Below are 22288 nucleotides of genomic sequence, written 5' to 3'. Positions count from 1 at the left end.
TCCGTGGGTTACCTAATAGAGTCATTGGTTGCTCATCTGAATGCTCCCAGGCTTCAGCGTGAGAAATCTGCTTTTTAAAAAGGAAGGAGAGCTGACTCTGTGCCCTGTTGAGGCTCTTCAGGGAATTGTCCATATCAATTAAACACGGTTGATGAAGCGTTCTGGTTATCAGGGTGATAATGTACAATGCCCTGAAACAAGGGTGCAAATTACTGGGTGACCTTCTGACTCAGAGTGAAGTGGATGTCTATTTTGGTAACTGTACCAGCATTTCCAGGTGTTGTAGAGTTGTGAAGAGTTGTTTTCTGTCTGCCCGCAAACAGTAAATTATTGTATGTTGGTGCTTGAGGTAACCAAGTGTGATTTCACTGGATTACAAATAATTGTCTAGGGGGCTTAACTGTTATATTTTTTCATTTGGGGGGAGTTGTTATATATGGGGCTGAAATATTTTTAAGCTATTGGTCTAGAAGATGGAGACTGCAGTAAGACCAATATTGATATTAGAATTCAGGCAGTGTTATGTTTTTTATTTGGTATGGATTTTTTTCACTAGAGGGAAAGCACACTGAGTTTAGAATGTTTATGTTCAACTTTAAGGTAATGTGTCTTGGATACAGGAATCTGATTTCAGCCTAACATAAATAAAGTTTGTAGCATTTGTAGAACGAATAATAATGCTTCAGGAAGGTAGTTCCAAATTAGAATACCTCAAAGGCATCTTCAGCTTTCCAAAACTTAGTATTGAGCATTTTGTCTTCCTCTTTATCTGTGTGTACTTGAAACCGTGTTGTGTTTTTCTGTATGGATATGATGTTTGAAATGCTTGGTTTCCCCCCCCGCCCTTAATAGATCCTGCTTCTCAGTCATTCAGTTTTAATATACCAACTCTGCCTATGTTATGGTAGAAATTACTGAGCTATAGTGTATATTTACCAACTGCTCAAGCAGTTTAAAATGCAACTTTTTCAGTGGTCTAACGGTTTTACCTTTTCTTACTCTGGCTACAAGAGAGAGATTGTAAAGGATGACCTATGTTTTTCTTAAAGTAATTGTCAAAGAGGGGGCACTGGCATTTAGGAAGGCATCTAATTTGGAGACAATTTTGATGTTTGTTGTGGTAACACCAAGATGAAGATTACAGGCCAGCAAATCATGATTTTTTTTTTTCTGTTTTTTTTTTTTTTTTAATGAAATAACATCTAGAATAGTTTGAGTCATAGTTTTCCTTAACTTAAAAACTTTTGGGTATAGTAATGGTACAAAATTTTAAATTAAAGCTTTCCAAATAAATTCTGGAGAGCTGTTAAATTTAGAAAACAGTGAAAGGAATCTAACACTTTTGTGTACCTTGTCTTTTGTTTTCCCCATCAGACCACTTATTTCTGTCTAGTTTCCTCTCTGCACTATCTGGCATTACATTACACAGTTTCTGCTTGGAACTGTTGTTCCTGCTCACTGTCTTTCATATTCTTTCATCCTCTTATTTTTCTGCAGCATAGCCTGGGTGATTCTGGCTTATCCATAGGTAACTGTTGAATTAATTAGGCTGAAATCTTGCTATAAAGGAAAGGAATATGCTGGCTGTAATGATGTGTAAAATATCAGAGAATCTTATCATAAAAAGATGCTGCAACTTTGCAGCAGAGCTGAGTTTTCAATTCTTGCATTAACCTCTTGGGCTCCAGTCTCAAACTCTTAAACGTGTGCTGAGCTCCAATACCATGATTTCTGCACTTGACTTTTGAGAGGAGATGACCTTTTATGTAGTCTGGTATTTTTCATATAAAAGGAGGAGAAAGGACCTTGAGGGTCTACAAGGAGAAAGGAAGTACAAGGAGAACTTCTAATTGAGGTTGTGACAGAGGTATTAAACAAAAACAGTTTCAGCATTGAGCAGCTCTGGCCCACGCCCTGGCAGCAGAGATGATTAATGTGCGTGTTCAGTAGCTCCGACCGATCCAGGCCACGTAAATACATACTGGGAATATAGAGCGCATATTCCCGCGTGGCTGGAGATGCATCAGCACTGCTGTGCATGGACAGGTTGGCTGACTGCAGTGCATATGTCTGGTGCAACCAGTGAATTCAGGACTGAAACTTCTGCCTGTAAAATGATGACAGAAAGCAAGAGCAAAAGTGTCCAGGGAGTTAGAGACTGAGTGGGACTCATTCTTGTAGAGAAAGGTGGTGCAAGGCATGTACTTCTCTGTCTTACCTTGCTACTGTCGCATGTGTCTTTACAGTTATCATCTTTCTATATACATTATAATACTGTCCTCACTGCTGCAGTACCTGAATGCCTTCCTGTACTATATTAAATGATGTAAGTGAATGTCTGTACTGTCATGACAAGTTCATTTTTTCTCCCTCATCTTCTTCCCAGGAGGAAAATTCAATACGAAGTACAGGACTTTTGTTTGTTTGTTTTTCTGTTTTCAGTTCACAGCTGAGGGAGAGCCCCAAATGGGCCAATTGTCCTCCTGAAGCACAAGAAGAAAAGACTAAATAGGTAAATATATTCCGATGGTAGTTACAATGTCTATTTAGATCCACGAGTAATGAAGTCAAGAGAATAAGGAATGTTATTTGTAAGATCCAAAAAAAGTTAATTAGCCTCATCTAGTGGAATGTGAATTATAGCTGCTTTTGCACACTGTTTTCAGAGCACAGACTAGTCTGGTTCTCTGGAAAGGTATTTCAACTTACAACAGTTCTTAAGGAATTCATTTCGTATCAAATACTATCTTTCTGTTGCTCTGCAGTGTTCAGGAATCGTCCAATCTCCTCTTGTCCTCCAGACCAAAGTCCGTAAGCCTTTATACAATGTTGCAATATCCAGGTTACAAATATTGTTAAGGATAAGGAATATATAAGTCAAGCCACGTGACCTTCTACCCTACACTATCTCCCAGGGCTTTATAAAACATAGTCTGCGTGAACAAGATGATTTTGACAGAGCAGTGTCTTGTTTTGATTTGTAGAACAAGTTGACTATTTTCATCCTTTCTCCCTTCCCCTTAATATTTATTTAATTCTGAATTAATTCTGGACCCTCTTTTTTCCTCCTCCATCACCTTTTCTTCTTGCCCGAGTTCTAATAACTGTAGTCCTCAAATGATGAGAAGGCAGGGTCGCAGCAGTAATAATTACATATTAAAATTAAGGTCTTTGATCTTTTTATCTATGGTGGCTTTGAGCAAGTATTTCACTTGCTCAGAGATTTGCTTCCCCTTCTTGTCTCCTTCTTCTCTCTTCTCCATTTCAGAGTTTTATGCCATGTTTGGCATTTTCAAGGTTTCCCCCCAATTCTTAAGAAAGCCCAACAAGAGAGTAAATTAGACTCCTGCTCCTTTCAAGGCTGTACATGCATAATATGTTTTACACATACATTGTTTTGACAGCCTGAAAAATGTCAATGTTCAAAGTATTAACTTGGTTTTGATAATCAGATGACAGCAAATGTTAATATTTAACTAAAATGTGTTTTAAATATGGTTTCCATTTACAGTGCTTAGACCTTAGATAAATTTGAAAACTTGTTCAACAACTTATTTTGTTTGGTCGCAAAGCCAGTCCCACCAGCAAGTAACTTTTTGAGAATAAATGCTGGCATCAGTTGAAAACTGAGGGATGGCCACTGAAAGCCTTTTTTCCCAGTGTGTCTGTCAGTTCCTGTTGGTAGGCATTGCTGCCTCTGGTCTTTTCATATGGCTGGAGTGAGGCAAACAGCTATGGCTCTTAAAATAAAAATTAAAACTTAAATTCAGTTTTGTGACACTTGTTTCCATACAACATCAGAATACATGTAAAAAAAGATCCTTAATTACAGCATGGAGGAGTAAAAAAAAAGGGAAATGGAAAAATCTAGATCCTGCTCTCTGGGAAGCTATGAATATAGCATTCATGAAAGCTGCACGCAAGATTCTGTCTCTCGTGTTCTCTCTCTCTCTCTCTCTCTCTCTCTCTCGTGTGTTCTCTCTCTCTCTCTCTCTCTCTCGTGTGTTCTCTCTCTCTCTCTCTCTCTCTCTCGTGTTCTCTCTCTCTCTCTCTCTCTCTCTCGTGTTCTCTCTCTCTCTCCCAAGACTTTGATGTTAGATGACATTATAGATGACATTAAAGAGTTGGAAAAAGTGAAGCGGATCACCTCAGCTGAGAAACAGGTTATTTACCTAATCTAGGGAGGGCAAAGGCTGGAGAAGATCAAATGTTTTAGAATAAAGAGAGCTCCGGCCACTGAAAATAAAGGAAGAAGTGATGGAGAAGTGGGTGGTGTATGGATCCTATTAAAATTGATTTAATCATGTTGAGTATCCAGAAGAGTGTCATATGATTAACAAGTCATATTTTAATTGTTAGTGTGTTACTGATGATTATTTACTTAACAAACTTCCTTCTTCCCTGCCTGCTGGGGAAAAGACACAGATCTGTGAGAGCGAAGTTGGGAACAGAAGAGCTAATTGCTCTTGATTAAAATGTGAAATTGAAGGATAGATGAAACTCTTCCAGTTCTGTGATGTTTTAGATGGCGTCTTGTCATCTTGGAATTCTGCTGCTGTGTTTGGTGGATAACTTGGAGGGTTTTTTGCCTATGGCATAGACTGAGGAATTGTTTAGTAAAGATCATTCAACTAGAAAAAACTTTTCCAGGTTAGTTTACTGGCTGTGAAACAAAGGCTTTTTTTGTGTTTTTTATCTTCTTGCAAGTTTGTGAAGTTTTGGGCTTGTCTTTTGATTGCGGTGCTGCTTGAGCAGTCTGTTATGTGACTCACTCAGCTGTCCTGGTGCTGTCAGTTGTTTATTCTCTGTGCGCTGAACCAGGTGACAGAAGTGACCTGGGCTTAAAAAACAAAACGAATGAACAAAAAAACCCAAAAAAATCCTCCCCTAATTGCGACAGCCTGTGGGATGGGGTAGGAAGAGAGGGGTGAATCTCGCGCTGCCAGTCACCAAGACAAGGTCCATCGACTGCCACAGGAGAGGGTGTTCCTGGTTTGAGGTTGCATGGTGTGCTACTCCCTCCTTAACGCCAAAGAGGATTTTAGGGCAATACTATCGTCTGAGGCAAATCCGCATGATCAAACAGAGAAGCGTGGTGTGGTGTAATGCAGACACCAAGCCTAACAAAAAGCGCCCCATCGATACAGGACTTGGCTGCATCACTTCTCTCTCTCTCCCCGCAGCGGGGGGACAGGGATTGCAGAGCAGCTGGGGCTGAGATCCGTGTACGGCACTGGGTGTGCAGACATGGGCAGTGTAGGTCTGCCAGCAGGGACAGTGCCGCTTTGGCGGGCACGGGGCCGCGGCACAGGCAGAAGAGGCTCCAGTAGCGCATCTGCTCCAGGCGTTGCCTTTGCCGACGCCGGGGGATGAACAGGGCTGCCCACATGCTGTGTGTGAGTGGAAAGTGTCGCCCTGGGGGGTGTGGCGGTGGCAGTCGATTTACTGCGAAGAGGTTAACGTGCAAGGCAACGCATCTTGGCCTCTGCGACCTCAAGTAGCGCGACATAACCTGTGCCGTAGGTTTCCCATCTTCGCAACTGAGCTGAGGTTTGTAAAACTTCAAGTGGAAGTGCTGCTTTTATATCTCGATGTTCATGTAGTGATGTGTGACAGCGTGGCACCAAGCCGGTGTTTTATTTTTAAGATTGAAGTACCAGGCCTAAAAAAAAGTTCACTTCAAAAATTAATGTGGAAATTTCATAGCCAAGTCACTCATATCTGAAAATGTGGTTATGAAGGATGCATTTTGGCAACTTCAGCTATGTTAAACTTTGGAAATCATTAGGCAGATTGCTGAAGTTCACTGCTGTACAGTCCTGTACTGTTTTGCAGGGATGGAAACTGTTTTCATAGGTACATGAAATTGCTTTCACACAACACTGCATGATCTAATTATATCTTTCTTGGAAGACTGCTAAGCATGTGTCTCACTCGTGCGCTCTGTCCTTCTCTCTCTCTCTCTCCCCCTTCTCCCACCTCTCCCAATATCCCCCAAACCCTTGGTTATGTGGCACTAGTCAAAAGCAGGGTGTCTTTCCTTTTTTTTTTTCTTCTTTCTTTTCTCCCCCCCCCCCCCAAATTGTACATGGCCCAGGCAGTTATATCTAGAGCTAAAGCTACCTGACATTTTCCATTTATAAGACTCTGTATTCACTGTCCATGAGTAACTTTCTTTGGTTGCAACTTTCTCTGCCAGGTGTCTGCCTTGGTCTGAAATGGTTTACTGATTTCAAAGAATGAAATGTGGGGAAAATGTTATTCCTGTATTTCCTTTAGGAAAAATCAGCCAGACAAGAAACTAAACAAAACAAACCCTCATGTCTATTCAGTTAGTAAGCTCTAGTGTATGGGAATAAGGACCCCAAATTTGCTGGGGACAGGGAGGAGGCAGAGGTTGAACAAAAGGTGATACTGTGATACCAGCAATATCTCTCTTGCTACCTTAAAAATTCTTGCAAACTTGGGCATTTTTAAACCTCTCAAAATCTCAGTCTTTACCTTCTCAGTAGAAACTTGCTTAGGAGAAGGATTTAGCTGTATATCTTTAACGAATCCAGAGTACTCAGCCATTGGTTGGAGATCTTCAACAAAACCATCTACTTATGATAAAGTTGAAGGAAGTTAGATGTGTTCAGTACTTAGGGTCTAGTATCGGAACAAAAGGAAGTAGCTTAAAGGTCAGGTGTTTACTGGGCCTTGGGTTATGGCATTCCAGGCTAGGTGGTGCTGATTTCTTTGACTGGCTGTTCAAAGAAAACAAACAAAAATCTCAATAGCTGGTTTGCTGGATTTTTTTATGACCCTTGTGTTGCCCAGGTAAGTCCAGTTGTGTCTGATAAGAATGAAAGGCATTTACGTGGATTTCCTCCTCCCATCAGTAGGAAAGATATCTTTTGTTAGGTGAGAGATTCTCAATATGGCTGGCCAAAGAAAGAGGAATTTATGTATTTTTGCACCCTCTTCTGCATAAACCTTCCCGGGTTTATTTTGTTGTTACAGTCACAGAGTTGGTTGTATTGGTGGTCAAAAATGCCAGATGTTCTCAAGAACACTTTATTAATACTTAAAATATATTTGGGACTGGAAAGAGCTTTGCCTAGCTGCGTTCTCAAAAGAGAGACAACACTGCCCTGAACCTCAAAGCTTAAAACATCAGATTTGCTACTTTAAATGCCCTGTTGTTGTCACTGCTGAGTAGATGATGCAGAGATGGCTGAGCTGTGCAGTCATATGGCAGGGAGGAATGTTATTAAAAGTGTGTGCCAGGACTTCCTCAACTGTTCTTCAGAAATGTGTGTCAGTAAAACCACCCAAACTTCAAGTGTTATAATTGGGCTGGTGAGTCCCTTTGTGGGGCTTCTCCTACCTTCTCTTTAATAGTGTTTAATTGCAGTTATTTTCTATAAAGTTGAGCATTACTATATAATACACCATTTTCTGGAGCTTGTACATTTTCTTTAACGTTAAAAATGCAGTCAGGTTGTCATCTTTGTTGGTTGGGGGTTGAAAAGGGAAGGAGAGAAGCATTTTCCTGTAGCAGCCTGGAGGGAAGTCTTGTTACAGTGGTCTCCAGAAGCTGTAACTGTGTGCTACTTGGATAGTTTAGTCCCGAGAAAAGGCATTGGTGGCAGGTATATTATGGTAGAAGTACTGACTTTTTTGCTTTTTTTGTTGTTGTCGCTGTTGTTGTTTTTGTTGTTGGTAGTGTTTAGTCTGCTGACTTGGAGCTCTTCCTCCAGCAATAAATACCTGGTTACAGGCTTGCTTTTCATTATATACAGTATATGAAAAACATCACTTGATATATTTTTTTAATACAGTTTGTTTAAAAAGACAAACAAACAAAAAACCCTTCTGTGGTTCACATTTTTCTGAGAGAATCTGGAGGCATCATAAATTTAAACTCACACTATATAAGGTATTTATATAGAAACGGAGAGAAAAGATGGATTTTAGTGCTGTCCGGGGAAAACTGACAGGGTTTGGCTATGAAATGATGAAGCAGGAAGGAGAAGAACAAAGTAATGAGAGACCCAATATATGTGGACCTGAGTGACAAGTGATAGATTCTTATTTCCATTTATTGTTGTTAAAAACACCATCCGATGCACACAGGAGCTCCTGGCTTTTCTCCAAGAGCAGTTTGGGGGCTGCCGGGGTAAGCCGTGGAGTACGTGATGTTTAGAGGCCTGGAGCTCCAGAAGAGGGGCTTTTTCTCCAAGGGCTGAGAGGCTGTTTGCAGTGTGTGGGGTGTGTTACATGCCTCAGAACGAAGTCCAGGAAGCCCAGCACAGCAGGCGAGGAGCTGCCTCGTTGGGGAAGGACCAAGGGTGCAGTTCATGCTTGGCGTAGGTCTTCCAGGGCAGCCGCGTGTGTGATCCTCTTGTCTCCTTGTGCCAAAACTGATGCATGGAGCAGTCAAAGCAGAGAGCTGATCCATCTGCAAAGTGTTTGGGGAAGGGTCTGCTCTCTTTTGGCAAAAGTCTGGACATAGATCAAGACAGGAATACCTTCCCTCCTGTCTCTTTGCTCTTCTTACAACACACGGGTCTTCCCTGCACCTTTTTTCATGCAGTCAAGATGACAACAAGGCAAACCAAATCCTTGGTAGGCATCTTGTTACAACCTTCTTGCAGGGGCTATTCAGTTTGTTCAGATGCCACAGTGTTACGGCTTCAGTAGTAGGAAGTGAAGGCCGATTTCAAGGCAGGAGACCTTAAATAAGAGGACTTGTGTTTATAATAACAATCATGCAGCAGATTTTACACTGGTACTTTCATAAATCTTTCCTGAACTTCAGAGTGAATACTGGCTCACTGCATGAGCCTTATCCACATTTTCACTGCTGGTGCAGAAGTTACAGAATGGTTACTTTTTTGGATGCATTAACTTTTGCCAGATGTCTTCCAAAACATCTCATGTTTCAGAGTCCTCCATCTTGACTGATTGTTTGAAACATAGCGATTCACAGCATGGGTGGTGACTCACTGAGATCAATTAAACATTAGGATCCTTAAGGTGTGACTCCTTAAGCTTTGACAAAAATTGTCACAACATGAAAAAAGAAAAACTACAATATATTGCACATCTGCATAGGTGGCAAAATCTCTACAGTGCTACCAGAAAATGCTTTTTTTTGTTTGTTTGTTTTAAAGGCTTCCTCTCCACCATCATGTTTTATCGATTTTTTTTTAATTATTATTATTTTTTAGACGTAACAGTTCAGTATTATTGCTCCACCTGTAACTTCGTCAGATCTTTTGCATTAGAGATCTGGAGGGAGGACGCAGAAAGAAAACCCAGGGAGCATTGTAAACTTAGCCGCACCCTTCCTTCCAGCTGGGGGTTGTGTTAACTCCCAAATGGAGCATCCGGGGGTTCTGCCAAAGGAGTGAGAGGATTTAATGGCCTGGCCTGCATGTAACATATTAACCTTGACCTTAACCTTAACCTTTACCGTAAGAGGCAATAGGGGATTACTGACTAGTCTCTGGCCAAAACAATCTCCCAGTGCATATTTATTGGGAGTGCTGCTGGAGTAGTTGTCAGCACCGCCTGTCCCAGCATTTTGTTCTGCAAAAACATGGACACCTGTGATTTCTTCCTTCATGGAGTAAACCTGAGTGTCATGTTTGCCAGATGAAACCCTTAGTGTTTACAGCAGGTGCTGCCACGGCTCTAGCCACACCCATGACACGTGGACATGCATCGAATATTTTCAGTTCTGTAGAGCAGAGGTGTATGTATGTAAGCGGAAAGACAGCATCAATGTTGTAGAACACTTCCTACTTGACTACCCTCTATTTCCAGCTGTTCTAAACTGAGACTGAAATCCTCCATGTTTGGCTATTGGTGGGTCAGGGCAGGGAGGAAGGAGCACAGGTTCATGCAAAATTCTTATACTTACAGTGTGATGAAGTTTGTTCTGTTGCTGTGTTAAAGACCAATGGGCAGAATCTACTACTTTTTTTTCCTGTTAATGCAGTCTTTATATGAGTGTGCTATTGAATACGTGTCCATTTCTCTTTTGTGCCCTCTCCTTTTTCTTTTCAAGCCAAATACTTGGTGGAACCCACAGAAATTCTGCCCAAACTTTCATTGTCTTGTATAACAAATTCTGTGTTTATTTTGGGTAACTGCTTTACAGTGAGCTTTCTCTGGTTTGTAACAGCTGACAGAGAAGAAACTGAGGTACACTTGAGCTCTTATTACTGAGGAAGTAAGTTTTAGATCGTGGCAGATTCTCTGAGTTTCTGCTTAAAAAAAACAGTGAAATATTTCACCATTTCCACAGTTAGGAATTCTGACAATTTTTTTAAAGCAAGATTCATTGGACCTCAAGAGCTACATGCATGTGTCAGCACCCATGTTACACTTTGTGGACTTGGAAGATCAACTGTGTTTTGAATAGACTCGCACTGGATTGCCGAGGCAGGATTTAATCGAAGGCAGGAAATAGTCAGATGAACTGTTTGCACAGAGATATCTGTTCTTTATTTTCACAGCAGCTGAAGATTTGGTCTATAGCTTTAAAAACAAACAAATAAAAAAGTGATTTACAGATGACTTATCAAAAGGAGTGGGTGCATTTCAGGCCCTAATGAAGGATCTGCTGATAGATTAACTCTCCCCTCCTTAAACTCTAGCTGTATGCATCAGTGTGCCAAAGTGGCCAATTTTGTTTGACATCAGTTGTCTTTGCCTGAAATTTCACAAGAGCTCTTAATGAGATTTTGGCTCCTCTGACCATGAACCTTTACCTACATGTAATCTGGTACTGAACATTCTCTGTCTGGGGTTTATATAAGGGCCAGATATCTTTGACTAGCAATAGTATGCTGTGAAGATGAAAAGGCACCAGGATATCTGCCTGCAGATTTTTTTGCACTTGGATGACATTACTTGTTCCTCTGACAGCACTAAAATAAAAACAAGTATCTTGCAGAGATGGCCTTTAAAAGGTGTTCTTGTATAATTATGACTATTTTTGATACACTTATACTCCACAGTCAAAAAATATTTCTCATTTTTAAGCAGTATATACACCTTCTGGACTGTGAAAATAAACCCTGAACAATTGCATTTGAAAGTCTTTCTGGAGCTTAGATGTACCTACTTTTTGTTTTGTCCATGGCTTGTCTGGACAGATATCTTCTTTGGAAACAGGAGATTGGTTCTGTATTTGCAAATATTAGGAACTGCGTTTCCCCTACTTTCTAAACAAAATACTTGTAAGATGTCAACATCTTTGGAGAGCAATTCTCACTGCGTTGCTGAGCTGGTTACTTTAAATAGTTCATAGGTATTTGGTGGAAAAAAAATTCACTCATGCTATTTGCTTCTGATTCCCTAGTGCCTTCAATATGGAGCTTGCAGAATGGCTTACAGGATCAGATGTGCATCTCCTGACTTATACAAGTCAGTACTTGTAGAATACTAGCTAAAATACTCTTAACTAAAACAAAAAGCCTGAGCTTGAATGTTTACAGAAAGTTGACACAAGTTTTTTTGGCCAAGAAAGTGCTATACTTCTTGGTGAGATGGATATTCTAGGGAGGATATATCCTGTGATGTTGGAACCAGATGGATGAGTCAGATCTAGCCTTATTTGTGAAAGGAATGTATTTTATGAAATTACCTAAAATGCCAGTGCACCTAATTAAACATTTTTTAAGGGAAGCTTTGTCTTGAAGTTGCATCTGACTTTCAAAAAATAATTTGCATGTTTTTATTTTGTTTGGCCATGAAACTACGGCTTAGTGTTGTCCAGAGGACCACTGCCATTACATTACATATAGATAACCATTTACACTTCAGAATTTCAGCTGGAGACTATCTGACTCTCCAAAGTTAGCTGTGCTCATTTTTAACGAAATGCATAAGGCTCCCGTTGCCATCAGTATTTGAATGCTTCACAAACCATGAACAAAGGTATCTTCCTATATTTATTCAACGGTAGGATAGTACTATCCACACTTTACACGTAAGAGAGATTAAGTTACGTGTCTGAAGGCAATAAGGATGCCTGGGCTAAAGCCAGAAATTCAGCCTGGCTCTCCTGAGGCCTGGTCTAATGCCTAAGAGGAAAATGTTGTGGGTCTGGGGCAAAGCGGCTTCTTTTTCCCTTTCTGCCAAACAATCGTGAGAAAGTAAATATGAGGATTTCCTTGTAAACTGCCTGGCTTGCTGGCAATGGGCTTTCCAGGACTGTTAGCAGTTATCTTGGGGTATTACTGTGGTACACTTCAGTTACATCAGTAGTGCCAGTGGTGGAGAAATGCCCCTTAGTCTAAATTCACATGGGCTGAGGAGGGGGAGAATTCATTTTATAAATAATGGCCTGATCAAACTCACTGAAGGTCTTTTCTTTCACTTCTTGCGATATGGGGTTTGACTTGAGGGGGAAAGCTGCCTCCCTCGCTCCTGTTTGTGTGCACTCATGCAAGCACTGAAATCGGGAAGAATGCCTACAACAATGTTAGTATGTTTAAATGCATCTGAGATCAACTAATTTATTCCAGTGTATCTGTCTTTTTCTTCCAGTGGGATCTTGTTTGTGATTCTGCTTGGAAAGTCCACATTGCTAAATTCTCCCTACTGGTAGGATTAATCTTTGGCCACTTAATAACAGGATGTATAGCTGACTGGTAAGTGAAAAATCTTTTAATGCAGCATAACTATAAATGAATAACAATGTTAAATATCTCTTAGATCTTTTTTTCTTAATATTCATAAAGAACCTTTGCATAATGATTTTCAGTTTCTGAAGAGAGCATGATGAACTGTGTTAATTGCTTGAACTGAGTGATTTATATCAAGGTAAATAACATGAAAATAAGCTATTTGACTTAGTTATTTGCTGCTGACAGAATTTATTACAGCCATAAAGTTGGAGCAGAATTAAGTATTTTCTATTTATATAGGAGTGAAGCCTTTGTTTTAATTTTTTTTAACCAAGAGAAAAGGCCAAAAAAAAAATGAATATGGCATTCTTTTGACTGAATACAAGAGACTGGTGTAATGTCAACCTTGTGCCTACACAGTATCTTTCAGGGGTGTAGAGGGCTGTTTTTTGCAAACCTTACCATTGTTCTATTTTTGTTCTTGCTAAGCAAATGTTTCCATGTAGTGTTAAGGAATCACTGGCTTATGTGCTGTTAATATTGGGGTATTAGGTTTAAAAGCTTAAATTGCAACTCCTTAAATTGCAGTAGTGAAAACATCATCAGATACCCTCCTAGTTCTGAGTTCAGCTTTTATTTAAAGAGAGGTTCTGGTAATGCAAAAGGGGGAAAAAAAGTTAAAGCCATGACTCAAGTGATTTTAATGGAAATTTGGAAAGTCTGAAACAATAGCTCTGTGATGCTGTCCCAGTCAACTCAGTGGCTTCCAGCACAGTTGCCAATGTTGATGCTTTAAATGGCCCCAAGTTAACTCTTTCACCATTCATTAAAACAGGAAAAGAAGGGGAAGAGTTGCCTGTTACGGAAATCTTCTAAAGCCACGGCTCACCCAAGTGACTCGGTCAGCTGAGAAAGAAAAGGCCCCCTGCAGTTGTGCAGTAACTTGGCTCAAATTTTTATAGTAAGCTTGTGTCTTAAGGTTTGAACAGTTGTTAAAAGCTTTTAGGCAAGAGAGGATTTGTGACTTTTCAGTGAAGTGGAGACTGTGTGTGATAAAATACAGTTGAATTTGATTAAAATGCCAAAATAAGATAGGGCTCTAACAACACATAGAAAGTATAGTGGGAAAATGAACGAAGGAGCTTGCTTAGTTTCCTAAAAAGGAATCAGTGTGGAGAAGGCAGCTTTATTTCCAAGTTAGGGAAATGCTGCTATAATTGACAAATAAGTTGCAAGTAATTGAACAACTTATTCTCTAAGGCACCGGCTAAAAAGAGAAATGCAGTAAGCAAATTTAATAGCTCTCTGCCACAAAAATGAGGAGCATCCTGCTCTCCCATCCATTCCTTCTCCACCTTGTGCTGCCATGTACACTTGTTCTCTGCAGGCTGCTTAGCTGTGCTAATGCAGCATAAAATTAGCCTGCTTTAAAAATGAGGTATTTTGTCCTTTTTCAGTGAGTTTAAGAGAGCTTAAGGAGAGCCTGATTTCCAGCAGTGGGGCAAAGAAGTAAAAGGGTAACTTGGTAGCTAGAGGAAAAAGTGAGCCCTTTCATGGGTAGCCAGGGCAACGTAATGTTTGCTGCCACCAAAGTCTGTCCTCGTGGTCCTCTTCACTGCCCCGTTCTTGCCATCTGATGTATCTGACCCAGCAGGGTAAGCCTGTGTTGGATAGTCTTTTTGTCAGTTGGCGGTAACATTTAGGGCTGGTAAACGAAGACCTAAACTGGATTTACTTTACTGTTTAATCACATCTTGAGTTTCCATTAATGCAGGGGATTGTGTGGAGAGAGATGCAAAGGGGATTGTACCTGTTTAAAAAAAAGTGATGTCAGGGCAAAGTAGAGCAGGAGAGATTAAACATATCATGTATACGAGTGTCACACGCTTCTAAAATGCACTTTTCATTTCACTTATATACTGCTATCTCATTTCGATAATTAGAAGATGTTTGTTTTTTCTAAACCATAGGGTTTGGGGCTTTTTTTTTTCTTCTGAAAGAAGGCTTTTAAAGCTGTAAGTGGCAAAGCCATAGTGTGTGTTAAGTCCATTTACTAAGTAAACTGAATGGTCTATGTTCAAAATAGAGTAGGCATGCATGGTTGGATAGCTCTATGCAGAAAATGTATAGGAAGAAGGTCTGTAAGCATGTTAGGCTAGGTGAAGACTGACTATGTCTGCAGCCTGAGTAAGTAAGTTACTTGTTCAACAGGCAGTGCGTTGCTGCCTGCTCTCGAAACAGGCTGTTGAGGTTTCTGTGGAAGGCATCCTTCTGGAGCAGGTGGGCTTGTTGTTCACATAACATCAACACAGTAAGCCTCTGCCTCTCATTGCCCAGTCCTGCCCTGCTTTTGCACTGGTACTCTCTGGATGCCTTCATGCTGATTCAAGTTCCCAAGCCACCAGAAATCTTGCAAAGAATAGCATGGGAAGAGCAATTTGATCAGCTGAAAGAGTGAAGCTAAGAGTCTTCTGGGGGTGGCAAGGGACATGCGTAGGAGCATGGGAAGAGCAGGTCTTGTCCTCACACCATTTACCTTCCCCCTGAAGTGCGCGTCTGATGACATCAGGAGTCTCTTTTGATGCATCTGCTTATCACATCATGTGAATTGCAGTTTCTTCAAAAGCCTGTGGTTGCTTGTACCTCTTGTTATTTACCTGCACAGTCAGAATTTAACATCTGATACAGATAAGTCTGCAGTGTAGGCTGTCTTTTGTGGCACAAGTGTCTCTCTGTGGAATAGTTTGGATAGAAGTGGAAAACATCCTGGGGCTCTCTTGCTAGGGGGATTGTGTTTAATTTCTCACAAGCATATCTATGCAATGTTAGTCAGATAACTGTCTACATGTAAAAGGCTTTTTTCTTTAATACTCTAAGATGCCATCCCGTCAAAACACTGCCTGATCACCAGCTATGTGGCTGATAGTTACCCTGGAGTTTTGATTTTTAAGGAATCTACTGCATTTTCTGGGGAGGAAGACAGTAGCTTCATCTCTGGGAGGAGGTACTGGTGATGCCTCTTAATGGAGGGCATATCTGGCCTCAGCTGGCTTTCACAGGCCCAGGAGGGTCTGGGAGCTCTTGATTCTTCATTAACAGCAAATATTCATTTGCATAATGTGTATAATGGTACAAGAAATTCTAAGTCTTAATGATGGATAACCACTAGTAAAGAGAGAATCGGAGGCAGGAAGAAGGGAACTGATATATGCTAAGCATGAAGCCTTTTTTAATCAACATCAGGGAATGGCAGGTCAGGCTTGTGATGAGAATCAGGTTCCTAATTCTGAGTGTTTGCATAATACCTTTCATCTACAGAACACTTTCACAAATACTAATTACTATGAATTGCAGCTTGAAGATTATGAGAATAGTATTACAAAAATTTGCCCAGATTGCTAATAGTTCATAGTTGCTTATGTTCAGGGTTTTGTATGAGGTACTCCCCCGCTCTCCCAATTGCTTTAAGTCCTGTAAATGTAAAATGTGAAATGAGCATAGCAGTAATTGCTCCGGTGTCCGGTATGTTCCCAGAGCATTGCACATCGCCGAGGAAATAATGTTCTGCTCTCTCCCTAAGTTCAAAAGTAGCACAGTGACTGAGAGCTCATCTTCTGCTGTGTTCACTTATTAAGAGCAGTCTGTTTTGACCTTGCTATCTTCAATTTCCCTAATGGTACCTTCTATTTTTGAAAACACCAAACGGTTAATGACAAGTTAAATCACTGTATGAGGTGCCCAAAGGTTGGTGCTACAGCTGAGAAAAATAGCAAACTTATCCTCATAGAAGGAGCCCATGACATAATCTCCTTAGGTGTGACTTTGAAAAAGTGTAAATGATGACACTTATGTTGGTGCACTCTTCCAGCTCCCAGAAGCATCAAAAATTCTAATACTGTTTCCTTTCCAGCCCCTCACTCTGTATTTTATTGATTCTGTTCCATTTTAAGTAAAGCTAAATCCAGAGTTTTAATTTTGAATGTATATTTGCACTATACCTTGTAGCTGCTGGTAACAGTCTGCTAAAATAACTGAATAGAAATACCCCAGTATGTGAAACTGGATTAAGTTGTGAGATTTAAACGTTCTTTATTATGCTGACATTCAGCCTGATGGCTGGCGTGCAGCTGACAGACTACTTTGAATGGGTCTGTGAAAACTGCCTACGAAAAGCAAGTTCATATATTCTTTGTGGAAATGGCATATGGAGCTGACTAAAAGGGAGCCTCAATTCCACTGGCAAACTTGTGGGAGTTGACAAGCTGAAAAATTTTGGAAATCTCCACATAATGATCCAATTCTTGCTTTAAAAATAGCAGCATGCTCTGGTGCTCTTTCATATCATTCTGCTTGCACAGGAAGGAGCGGGGGGGAGAATTATAAACACCAAGTATATGAATAGGACATGCAAAAATCTTGTATCCCTTTGACACAAAAGAGCCAAATTCTGCAGGCGGTGTCCCCACGTTCAGCGGCAGCGTAACTTCTCCTCACCGCCAGCGCTGCACCGGCATGTGCTGCGGCAGCTTGCAGCTGCAAACCCTCGCTGCGCAGTAATAGGCCCACGCTGTCAGTAATTGCTTTGGAGCGATTTCTCACTCACCTTCTCTTGTTGGGCTTGTTTTGCGGGTCTCAGGGGCCACAACAGCACCCAGACAGCCTGGCCTGAGGCCACCTGCCCCGGGAGCAGGCATCCCCGGCCGGTCGGCGCAGGTGGCCTCCCTGGGCTGCCTGCCCCAGGGACCGGCCAGGCTCCCTAATCCGATTACCTCCCACTTTCAGGAGCGCTGCCGAGGAAGAGGCAGCCAGCACGGGGCTGGGCAAGGATGGGAGGCCCTGCAAAATGGCAGGTGGCACCTCCTGCAGCCTCCCCCACCTCTGAGCTGTGGGGGAGCCAGGAGACCCAAATAGGGGAGTTCACTGTTTTATTGCAAGTGTTGTTATGGGCGCTCTATGCTCAGGAAAGCAACACAAGCCCTATTTTACACTCGGTCCACGTTCTTTAGACTTCTCCTCAACAGTGAGGGCAAGAAAAGTCATTTTTTGAGTGTGTTCCTCTAAGAGGTGAGACTGGGGAAGCACACGTCTGTGGGGAAGAGGAGACTTCTATCATAAACTCTGTCGCCGTAGATTGTGGAGAAATAATTAGTAGTATGCCATATTATGCAATATCGTACAATCTTCTGTGCTACCACGGAAAGCTCTGAGGAGCTGTTTTTCATCTCTGGGGATTTTGTTTATGGCTCTGCTGTAGTTCCTAGATGTTGTGTTGTTCACTGTTGGTGTTTTGAAAATGATGTTTAAATCAAACAGTAATACATCATGTGCTATCCCCCTTTAATCCCATCTAAAATTAATTTGTCAGTGCAAAGATGACCCAGGAATCAAGTGAATTTAAGCAGAAAAATGGGAGAAATATGGAACAAGCTTTAAAAATGGGTGCAAATATTTTGAGGGGTTGTATGACTTGTTCCCATCTTTGCCACTTGTAATGATCTAGCATTATGTCCATCCTGGCTTTTAACACCCTTTCTCCCCACTTCTTTCCTTATTTTTAGGGTTGGTCGACGGCCCGTACTGCTCTTCTCTGTCATATTCATTTTGATATTTGGACTGACTGTGGCACTCTCAGTGAATGTGACAATGTTCAGCACACTCAGGTTTTTTGAGGGGTTTTGCCTGGCTGGAATAGTCCTCTCCCTGTACGCACTGCGTGAGTATGTTCTCCTTCACCCATCCAAATGTGTTGTTGCTGAGTGCGTAGCTCGCTTTTCTATAGTTTATTTCAGATGAAAATGGGAAGCAAAAGCGGAGTCATATAGACTGAAAAAGCATTAGCCTGAGTTTTGATAAGGAAGTAGGGATTTTCCAGCTATCTCTTAGGTTGCTGAAGAACAGTCTGTGAAGCGGTTTGAGGGCTCATTAATAAAGAATTATAAAGTGTTGGGGGATTGTCTGTTGTTATTTAAACCTAGAAGTCATTTGAGTGTTGGCTGCTTTGATGCGATAAGGGGTAATGGGTGTGGATTTCATCTTGCAGTACTGAGCTCAGTAGGAGGAGACTCCTCACTTGCTCTGTCTGTAGTAGTATGTATTCTGGCACGTTTTCAGAAATGTCCTTGTTACTTGCAGCCAAGAGATCCCTTGCCTCTGCCACAGGATCATAAAGTACTGCAAAAATATGTGAGAAGAGGGGCCCAAAGTGCTTTTATCAGGACACACTTTTTTTCCTTCATGGGGGGGGGGGGGGGAAGGCAGCTGAGAGAAGCTTGAGGGAAAGCTTATAAGAAAAGTATGTGTGCTTATAATACCTGGGAGTATGAGTGGTAAACTGGTAGCCAAAACATTCAAAACCCCTCTCTTCCGGGGGGCCTTGCTTTCAGAGAGCTCACATGTAATGCCACCAGCCTGCTCTGTGTCAGCTGGATATACTCAAGAGAGCTCTGGCTGCTTGTGCTTCCTTTACTGTTTGTAATTAACAGGTAGTATTGCACCAGCTGAGGAAAACACAACATTTCCCCTTTTTAGTTATGGCTCTGGAAAAATATCTAAGTATATCCTGGATCTTGCTGTACAGGTCTTCATAAAATGTTATTTATTTATTATTGTAGATGGTATCTAGCCCATCAAGTCTCTAGATTTAGCACAATATTGTCACTCTGCCTGTAGTGCTACATAGTATTAAATTCGTAGATGTTTGGGTTTTTGTCTTTAGACTACACTGAAGGGAAGGCAACATGACTAGAATATACAAGAGTTTGTCCTGTCTTGCATTTCTTCATAATAGATGGTATGGTACCCCAGATAGATTTTTCTTCTCTTGCCTTTGGTCTTATAATCTCTAGTGAGAATTTTTCATCAGAAAATAACACTGCTATTGAAGACATTACATCCTTATTGTGAAATGTTTTAAAATGTCTGCAGTTCAAATGCACTGTGATATTTCATGGTGCAAAATGGCAGACAGAACATCCTAATCCCTTTTACTTATTGATCTTAGAGATCTTATTAGAATGGAAGAAACTAAACAAGACCAAATTATTCTTGAAGCAGTATTAGCATCAAACCTACTTTCTGCTGTCCTACTGCACAGTCTGAAAGTTGATCATGATCCTGGCTGTGAAGAAAGATTTTTCCCTTGCCAGGGCAGAAATTTTATCCTCCATCACCAATTAGTTTTTGCTCAGACCAAAATACCACAGATTGATTTGTGAAGTCAGCCATGTTCAGTCAATAGGTCTTAATCAGCAGCTCTTTTGAACACTCTTGTTTTGGATAAACTTGCATTAAAGCACAACAATGTGTTTAGGAGAGCTTAGATTTTTTTTTTTTTTTCTTTTCAGCTGAGGACTTTCATGGAAAAATGCCATCTAAGCAAAAGCTTCATTGTGGATCTTTTGTTTGAGATCACAGTGCATGTGTCACCTTAGAACAGACAATAGTTTGTCACTCAAGACTTTCATTCTTTCATTTAGCAAGTGGGAGACCTTGCTTAATATATACTCTGCTTGATTCAGAGCAAGGATTTGAATCTGATTCCCCATAATCCAGGTGTTTACCTAACCACTGTGTCTGTACGTCTACCTCAAATGGGCATCTGTCTCTATCCATGCACATATAGTGCTAGCAGGTGTTAGTAGAGATCCATCTTAAAACTAGCAGTAGCCTGAACATCAGTGCACTTGTATGGAAGTGATAAAATGCAAAAGATGCAGCACTCATATCCTGGGCGAATATGTTGACCTTATAGCTAGGGAAGTGAGGGGAGTGGGTTTTTCTGTATTAAAGATTTCTAGTTCAACAAAAAAATCCTCTGTCATCTTCATATAGAGTAGAGGGAGAGATTTAACTCTTAAACTCTTAAGGGAGTGGGAGGAACAGTTTTGTTTTTTTTTTTAATAATTAGTATTCATAATCCGTTGAGCTCCCTGTCAATTTAGAATTACCTTTTGCCCTTTCTGCTAGAGTCCCCAGTGTGCCTACTGCAGTCCTTTGTGGAGTCGCCTTCTATTTCATAGCCCTGTGCCCCCTCTCTTAATGGTCTTGATTTCTTCCACTGGAGTTCCGTTGCCCCAGAATTCTCAGCTGGATGCCCTGAACAGATCAATAGAAAAGGGAAAGTTTGATCTGCTAGAAACTGTCATTAGCTAAGTTTTCAAAGCTACTGTGCAGAAGCAAACTGTATAGACTTGTATAACCTGCAAAGGTCATTAGCCTGCCACAGGGTCCCTTTTACACTGTGGTGTATTTGCTAGTTATGCTTGGATTTATTGCCTGCCTAAGGGGAATTGTAAATAACCATTCTGGATGCTTTGGGAATGAAAATAGCACCCAAGTGTTGTCTTTAAAACACTGAGCTGCTAAATTTGAGTTGCTCTCGCCATTTGAACTGCACTTTTAATAGCCAAAAAACTCTTTCCTTACCCTTACATCTTAATGTGCAGAATGAGCATTAGAGGAAGGCTTGTCTTCTGTGGAGGGACAGCTCTGAGACAGAGTTACCTGTGCTCTTCTGCTGCCTTTCTTCATGTTTGCTGTAATGAACTGGCTTCTGTTGCCTGTAAATTCAGCATGTTGCCTGGAACTGCTCTGGACTTGCCTAAAGAAACTGCTTTGGTGTTGATTTGTTAAATGAAAAAATTTTTCTGCAGCTGTTTCAGTTTTGAGAAAAACTTGTGTTGGGAAAGGCTTTTCAGGTGACACTTCTAGCAAACTTACAGGGAGAGACAAGCTTTGCACAGATGATTGCACTTGCTGATAATGGCAGAAGCAGAGGAAAAATTATTCTGGGTCTTTCTCATCCCCAGTGGTTCAGGTCATTGCATCATCTAGAAGAGTAAAAGGGAGTTGACTCCTTTCCACTGAACAAACAAACACAACTTTGAAAGGCTTTTGTTTCATGCTGATGTGGAAAGTGGGAGCTTCTACCGTCTTCCAGTAGTGATTTCCTGCTCAGTGCTAACCTTGAATGGATTACTGTGTTCCTGTGCAGCGAGCATATGTCTTCTGTACGGCGCTAACAGTGTCATCAGGAAGCCCTCACCAGGAGGGGGAAGTGACTCCTGATATGCCACGCTCAGCAGTCGTTTGATGCACAGGGCTGGAGCTGTTTGCTGCAATGTGCTGGTTACATTCCCTGCTATGCTTTCCAACCAGATTTCTGCAGAAATGGGTCTGCCCTTGCTGGAGGAGGGTGCTGGGAACACTGGCTAACTCTCTTGAAGGGAGATGGTGGAGGCATGCTAAGGAGCAGTCTGACTGCAAAAGTTGGAGGCAGATGTACCACCTGCCCAGAAGTTAAAAGTCAAAAAGAGTGTAGACTGAGAGGGTTGGGAGGAGGAGTTAAACAGAAAAAAAGGGAAAAGCTATTCTTTTCTGAGGGCGCCTGGTGTCAGTATTGGTCACACACAGCGGGGGAAGAGCTGCTGGCATCCTGGACCTGCTGGCTCAACACAGTTGGATGTACGGCATGGTAGCCTGCTGCCCAGTGGGAGACTAGGAGGACTGAGTTTACGCATTGGGGTGAAAAGGCCCGAGGCCGGTCCTGCGAGGCATTTGCTTCGCCCAGGCCAAGAGAGAGGGAGAGGAAGGGTTGGGGGCAGCCCTGATGATGCCTGTGTGAGTAATGCTCCAGCTGAGTGTGTGGACTTTCACAGCAGGCA

The 22288-nt window shown here is 41.4% G+C and overlaps 1 protein-coding gene across 2 annotated transcripts in view; it reads left to right on the top strand.

Annotated features, from left to right (window-relative positions):
- SLC22A23 (solute carrier family 22 member 23) overlaps positions 1-22288 on the top strand; it is a 122718-nt gene that overhangs the window by 5323 nt on the left and 95107 nt on the right. For both annotated transcript variants that reach the window (XM_013939490.2, XM_067290794.1), the window contains exons 2-3: positions 12547-12650; positions 18185-18339. In XM_013939490.2, the coding sequence (XP_013794944.2) occupies positions 12547-12650; positions 18185-18339 (259 nt within the window). The remainder of the gene's footprint in view (positions 1-12546; positions 12651-18184; positions 18340-22288) is intronic.

This window comes from Apteryx mantelli, chromosome 2 (genome assembly GCF_036417845.1).
Source record: "Apteryx mantelli isolate bAptMan1 chromosome 2, bAptMan1.hap1, whole genome shotgun sequence".
NCBI classification, from domain to species: Eukaryota; Metazoa; Chordata; class Aves; order Apterygiformes; family Apterygidae; genus Apteryx; species Apteryx mantelli.
The sequence above is the reverse complement of the archived record's forward strand: the minus strand, read 5'-3'. Positions and strand labels throughout refer to the sequence as shown.